At 54.4% G+C, this 7,500-nt stretch overlaps 1 protein-coding gene across 1 annotated transcript in view; it reads right to left on the reverse strand.

Annotated features, from left to right (window-relative positions):
• LOC310966286 (semaphorin-6D-like) overlaps window positions 1–7,500 on the reverse strand; it is a gene marked incomplete at both ends in the record, with an annotated part of 19,362 nt that overhangs the window by 7,051 nt on the left and 4,811 nt on the right. Inside the window, 10 exon segments of the mRNA XM_083940866.1 lie at window positions 378–533; window positions 613–744; window positions 2,449–2,576; window positions 2,709–2,798; window positions 2,981–3,069; window positions 3,250–3,372; window positions 4,219–4,309; window positions 7,067–7,168; window positions 7,328–7,333; window positions 7,335–7,385. Coding sequence (XP_083796992.1) covers window positions 378–533; window positions 613–744; window positions 2,449–2,576; window positions 2,709–2,798; window positions 2,981–3,069; window positions 3,250–3,372; window positions 4,219–4,309; window positions 7,067–7,168; window positions 7,328–7,333; window positions 7,335–7,385 — 968 coding nt within the window.

The following is a 7,500-nucleotide window of genomic DNA, read 5'->3' on the forward strand; positions in this document are numbered from 1 at the left end:
TAAAGTGTCCTCTAGGAGCATAAACGTGTGTTAAAGTGTCCTCTAGGGGCATAAACGTGTGTTAAAGTGTCCTCTAGGAGCCTAAACGTGTGCTAAAGTGTCCTCTAGGAGCATAAACGTGTGTTAAAGTGTCCTCTAGGGGCATAAACGTGTGCTAAAGTGTCCTCTAGGAGCATAAACGTGTGTTAAAGTGTCCTCTAGGAGCATAAACGTGTGCTAAAGTGTCCTCTAGGAGCATAAACGTGCGCTAAAGTGTCCTCTAGGAGCATAAACATGTGCTAAAGTGTCCTCTAGGAGTGTGTGTGTGTGTGTGTGTGTGTGTGTGTGTGTGTGTGTGTGTGTGTGTGTGTGTGTGTGTGTGTGTGTCTGTGTGTTACCTGCTGGAGGTCCTGGTGAAGCAGGGCCGGTCGTTGACGGAGGGAACAGCTTCGTCCATCAGAGGATAGGACTTGATGAACGTCAGCGTGTCGTCGGGGAACTGCACCGACGACCTGTAGTCTGCGGCGGGGCCGTCGCCCGCACACGTCCCGGGTCTGGGGAGGAGAAGAGGTCGGTTCAGGTTCCCGTTCTGCTGCAGACTCTTAAATGTGAAACTGGATTAGACGGCCTCACCTCGGTCTGGGAACCTGCTCCTCGGGGACCGGGGTCCAGGAGGAGTCGCTCGTCCGCTGCTCCTTGAATTTCCCGTTGAAGGCTCTCTCGATGTCGTCCATGTAGAACGCACAAACTGCTGAGCCGGGGATACTGCGGAGAACCACAGGGACACAGTCAACGAGCTGCGAACCCTCAGACCGGACGCACCGGACCAGGACCAACCGTGGGGGTGCCGGTCTACACTTTAAAGAATGTCCTGACTTTACTAAACATGTCTCCACTCTCCAAATAAATGTCTGCAAAGACACATTTTTACCGTCTTCACCTGACCAAACTAATTCTGTGCAAAATTGTGTCACTTTTCAAAATGTCCTCACTCCTCAGGTCATAGATACTGGTCCTCACATAGCCGGGAGAACGAGAACACACACACACACACACACGCACACACACACTTAATAAATAAATACATTTTGGTTTAATTACGTTTATTTCCCTTAAGACAAATTGTGCTAAACGTGGGTTAAAGTGTCCTCTAGGAGCATAAACGTGTGCTAAAGTGTCCTCTAGGAGCATAAACGTGTGTTAAAGTGTCCTCTAGGAGCCTAAACGTGTGCTAAAGTGTCCTCTAGGAGCATAAACGTGTGTTTAAGTGTCCTCTAGGAGCATAAACGTGTGTTAAAGTGTCCTCTAGGAGCATAAACGTGTGCTAAAGTGTCCTCTAGGAGCATAAACGTGTGTTAAAGTGTCCTCTAGGAGCATTAACGTGTGCTAAAGTGTCCTCTAGGAGCATAAACGTGTGCTAAAGTGTCCTCTAGGAGCATAAACGTGTGCTAAAGTGTCCTCTAGGAGCATAAACGTGTGTTAAAGTGTCCTCTAGGAGCATAAACGTGTGTTAAAGTGTCCTCTAGGAGCATAAACGTGTGCTAAAGTGTCCTCTAGGAGCATAAACGTGTGCTAAAGTGTCCTCTAGGAGCATAAACGTGTGCTAAAGTGTCCTCTAGGAGCATAAACGTGTGTTAAAGTGTCCTCTAGGAACATAAACATGTGCTAAAGTGTCCTCTAGGAGCCTAAACGTGTGTTAAAGTGTCCTCTAGGAGCATAAACGTGTGCTAAAGTGTCCTCTAGGAGCATAAACGTGTGCTAAAGTGTCCTCTAGGAGCATAAACGTGTGTTAAAGTGTCCTCTAGGAGCATAAACGTGTGTTAAAGTGTCCTCTAGGAGCATAAACGTGTGTTAAAGTGTCCTCTAGGAGCATAAACGTGTGCTAAAGTGTCCTCTAGGAGCATAAACGTGTGCTAAAGTGTCCTCTAGGAGCATAAACGTGTGTTAAAGTGTCCTCTAGGAGCATAAACGTGTGTTAAAGTGTCCTCTAGGAGCATAAACGTGTGCTAAAGTGTCCTCTAGGAGCATAAACGTGTGTTAAAGTGTCCTCTAGGAACATAAACATGTGCTAAAGTGTCCTCTAGGAGCCTAAACGTGTGTTAAAGTGTCCTCTAGGAGCATAAACGTGTGCTAAAGTGTCCTCTAGGAGCATAAACGTGTGCTAAAGTGTCCTCTAGGAGCATAAACGTGTGTTAAAGTGTCCTCTAGGAGCATAAACGTGTGTTAAAGTGTCCTCTAGGAGCATAAACGTGTGCTAAAGTGTCCTCTAGGAGCATAAACGTGTGTTAAAGTGTCCTCTAGCAGCATAAACATGTGTTAAAGTGTCCTCTAGGAGCATAAACATGTGTAAAAGTGTCCTCTAGGAGCATAAACGTGTGTTCAAACTTTTCAAAATGTCCTCACTCTTCAGGTCATAGATACTGGTCCTCACATAGCCGGGAGAACGAGAACACACACACACACACACACCTGTTGGCCTGAGTGGTGAAGACTCCCACGACCGCAGGTCTCTGGTTGATCTGCAGCACGTTGGTGAGAGACTGAAGAACGTCGAAGTAGAAGAAGGAATCTCCGGGAACGGAACAGTTCAGACGAGCCTGAACACACACACACACACACACACACACACACACACACACACACACACACACACACACACTCCTTTAGTCTCACACAGTAGACACCAGGGGACCGTCCCGGTTCAGGTCCTGGATCCGTGTCCCGGTCACCTTGAGGAAGGAGGTCCAGTATCTCTCCAGGACTCGGGGAGAACCTCCGTTATCGTTCTTACAAACACGGGCGACTCGAGAAAACACCACCTGCAGGGAGAGAGAGGTTCAGTTTACCAGAGTTCACACACTCTCTCTCTCTCACACACACACACACAGGTAACACACACACACAGGTAACACACACACAGGTAACACACACACACACAGGTAACACACACACACAGGTAACACACACACACACACACACACACACACACACACAGGCGTACCTTGCCCAGGGCGGTGTACTCCACGGCGATCTCTCTGAGGAAGAAGTAGACGTAGTTTCCGTAGTCGATGGCGTGCAGGAAGTGAGGCTCTGCAGAGAGGAGGAAGAGGAGGAGGAGGAGGAGAAGAAGAAGAACATTCAAATCAATCCATCAAAATAATAGCATTAAGCATTGTGTGTGTGTGTGTGTGTGTGTGTGTGTGTGTGTGTGTGTGTGTGTGTGTGTGTGTGTGTGTGCGTGTGTGCGTGTGTGTGTGGCGTGCGACCGACCTCGGAGCCACTTGGAGTCGTACTTGACGGTCCTGAGGACGGGGCGCCCGTCGCCCAGGCTCCGGTAGATGACGGCGTCGCTGGCCAGGAAGTCCGTCATGGTCGCCGAGTAGAAGTCGCCGCCTGAGGAGCGGAGACACGCCCACAGTTACAGTCGGTACAGCTACAGGGGGGCATGGACCGGGGGGGCATGGACCGGGGGGGCATGGACCAGGGGGGGGGGCATGGACCAGGGGGGCATGGACCAGGGGGGCATGGACCAGGGGGGGGGCATGGACCAGGGGGGGCATGGACCAGGGGGCATGGACAAGGGGGGGGGTGGACCAGGGGCATGGACCAGGGGGGCATGGACCAGGGGGGCATGGACCAGGGGGCATGGACCAGGGGGCATGGACCAGGGGGGGCATGGGCCAGGGGGCATGGACCAGGGGGCATGGACCAGGGGGGGCATGGACCAGGGGGCATGGACCAGGGGGCATGGACCGGGACGGGGGGGGTGGACCAGGGGGCATGGACCAGGGGGGCATGGACCAGGGTGGCATGGACCAGGGGGGGCATGGACCGGGGGGGGGTGGACCAGGGGGGAATGGACAAGGGGGCATGGACAAGGGGGGGGGGGGGGGGGGTGGACCAGGGGCATGGACAAGGGGGGCATGGTCCTGGTCACACGCTCCTGCAGGTGTTGGGTTTCTCTCTGCTCCAACACACCTGCAGCAGGACTGGGCAGGACCTGATACTTGAGTTAATGGGGTATCGAACACACGGATTCAAAGGTGAGACACCCGTTTTCTCTTTAAATACGCCGTTAAAAGAACAAAGATCAAAATATGATCCGTGAAATTCTCTTAAAGTCTCTTTGTTCTTATTTCAGCTGCGTGACTCAGAGTTCTGCTGAGTCGTCACCGCTGCTGCTCTGTGAGTGACAGGTGAAGATTAACGACCCGGGGCGTCGCTGGTTCTGTGACTCACCGGCGAACAGACCCACGTTGGACTGGACCGACTCGAAGGGACAGCGGGCCTGACCCACCACGTCCTCCCCGACCTGCTCCAGGGACGCCATCTGAGGGCACACACACGGGAAACACGCCGCTTTAATCCAAACGTGCTGTTTTCATGTGCAGATGATGAACGAAGTTAAATATTTATATAATAATGAAATAAAACATCATTTTCACACAGAACAGAAGAGAAACCACAACACTGGTCATGAAGTGACCCTCTGACCCCGCCCCCTGTGACCACCTCACCCTCAGACCCCGCCCCCTGTGACATCTGACCCCGCCCCCTGTGACCACCTCACTCTCTGACCCCGCCCCCTGTGACCACCTTACTCTTTGACCCCGCCCCCTGTGACATCTGACCCCGCCCTCTCTGACCCCGCCCCCTGTGACCGCCTCGCTCTCTGACCCCGCCCTCTGTGACATCTGACCCCGCCCCCCGTGACAACCTCACCCTCTGACCCCGCCCCCTGTGACCGCCTCGCTCTCTGACCCCGCCCCCTGTGACCACCTCACCCTCAGACCCCGCCCCCTGTGACATCTGACCCCGCCCCCTGTGACCACCTCACTCTCTGACCCCGCCCCCTGTGACCACCTTACTCTTTGACCCCGCCCCCTGTGACATCTGACCCCGCCCTCTCTGACCCCGCCCCCTGTGACCGCCTCGCTCTCTGACCCCGCCCCCTGTGACCGCCTCACTCTGACCCCGCCCCCTGTGACCGCCTCACTCTCTGACCCCGCCCCCTGTGACCGCCTCGCTCTCTGACCCCGCCCCCTGTGACCGCCTCACTCTGACCCCGCCCCCTGTGACCGCCTCGCTCTCTGACCCCGCCCCCTGTGACCGCCTCACTCTGACCCCGCCCCCTGTGACCGCCTCACTCTGACCCCGCCCCCTGTGACCTCCTCGCTCTCTGACCCCGCCCCCTGTGACGCCTCATTCTGACCCCGCCCCCTGTGACCACCTCACTCTGTGACCCCGCCCCCTGTGACCACCTTACTCTCTGAGCCCGCCCCCTGTGACCACCGTACTCTCTGACCCCGCCCCCTGTGACCACCGTACTCTCTGACCCCGCCCCCTGTGACGCCTCACTCTCTGACCCCGCCCCCTGTGACCACCTTACTCTCTGACCCCACCGCAGCGTTCGGAGCGACGGCGACGGCGAATGATTTAATCGCTCACTTTAATGAAACGCGTTATTTTTCCCCCGTGAGCGTCGACCGTCGTCTCCGTCACCGTCAGAAAAAAAAGCATTTTCCCTCCGAGACGACGCGGCGTCCAATCAGATCGCTCCAGGAAGGAAGAGAGTGTGAAAGTGTGCGTAACCATCTCCCATGATGCCGCGCTGCTCGACCCTGGAGGCCGAACATCCCAGAATGTTCTTTAAGAGTTTCACTGAAGCAGGAAACGAACGTGAGCTCAGAACCGTCTCTTTTGAATTATTGACCTTTATTTTGGCGGGGTCAGCCCTCCGTCATCATCTGGGAGCTGTTTGAAAACAGAGGAAAGATTTTGTTTTGTGCCTTCGACCAAAAACCTGAGACTCTGTCGGTCGTGCGTCTCGTCTCACGTTGGGTCCAAACAAAGTTCCTCGTCTTCAGGTGATTTTCACGCCGCCGGAGCTTCAAAGCGCAGGAAGCTGCTGCCAAACGGGGCCGGCGCCCGTCACTCAGAGCGGCGGCGCTGCAGCGGCGTGAAAAAGACTCTGGAGCGACACCTGAAAATGTGGCTTTTGTGAAAGTGTCGCGTTTCAGCTGCTGACACTTTCAATTAGGAGCCGAGCGTGCGCGAGGAACACCCCGCCACAATAAAAGCCTCCTCGTCACCCCGCTCATTACCCCGACGTTTGTGCTGATGTGAGAGGATAATGGGCAAATTAGCACACACACACACACACACACACACACACACACACACACACACACACACACACACACACACACACACACACACACACACACACACACACACACACACACACACACACACACACACACACACACACACACACACAGACACAGACACACGCACACACACACACACACACACACACACACACACGCACACACACATACAGACGCACACACACACACACAGACGCACACACACACACAGACACACACAGACGCGCACAGACACACACACACACACACGCACACGCACACGCACACGCACACGCACACGCACACGCACACGCACACGCACACGCACACACACACACACAGTTATGACACACTGAGCAGCGAGGGAAGTTTAAAAGACGGCGTTTGATCATGTGACAGAGGAGCCAATCACACGATACGATAAGCAGACAGGAAGTGACAAGGTCGGTTTTTAACCATTTCCTGTAAATCGGATGAATTTCGTCCTATCAGGCTGACTTCCTGTTGCCAGCAGGTGGCGCTGCGGCTGTGGCCGCTGGTCAGCGTTGACACGTGTCCGTCTTCAGGCCCGGACCCTCGTCATGTCTGGAAAGTTTGTAGATTTTGGACGATCTATGTTGAAGTTAGAGCAACTTCCTGTTTTATGGTGAGAAGCACAAAACGGACGCATGCCCGAGTTACAACCACTTCCTGTTTGAAGGCGAAAGACCAAACTTCAGCGCCACGCCACGGCGACAACGAGCGGGGACAGAAAAAGTGGCGAGTATCGTTTGATCTGACGGCTGATTCAGAGGTCGATCGTGTTCAATCCCTCAGAGGAGTCCGTTAAAGTGCGACAGTGCGACTTCCTGTTAACGTTAGCCTCCGTAAGGAGGACAGAAACCCCGACGCAGCTGTTCCGCAGCACCGAACCCCCCCCTCCCCCTCACTGCGCTTACCTTGTAGTTCCTGCAGGTGGGGTTGAAGGCGTTGGTCCCGCAGGCGAACAGCGTCTCGTCGTTCCGCGGCACCAGAACTTTGACGTAGTTGTAGCATTCGTCCTGAAACACAAACGCCAGAGAGACGTGAACAACACCTCGTCCTCACAGGGATCGAACCGCGTCAGTGTGTGAGGCGTCAGTGGACCCGTCTGAACGAGGCTCGGCATCGATCCGTGAACACAAACCATGAATCAGAGGTCAGAAGGAAAAAGGACTCACGCTGTTTCTTGCCTCGGACCGTGCACTTGCTGACGTCTCTCGAACGCCACGTCAGCTTCTGAAACAGGAGGAGGACAACACACTGTGAACCCGCGCCACACTCGTGGTCATTTCCTCTCTACCGCCACCCATCCACATGAAGAGAACACGACATTATTAACGCCATTATGAGC

This window comes from Echiichthys vipera (genome assembly GCF_963691815.1).
Source record: "Echiichthys vipera genome assembly, contig: SCAFFOLD_80, whole genome shotgun sequence".
NCBI classification, from domain to species: Eukaryota; Metazoa; Chordata; class Actinopteri; order Perciformes; family Trachinidae; genus Echiichthys; species Echiichthys vipera.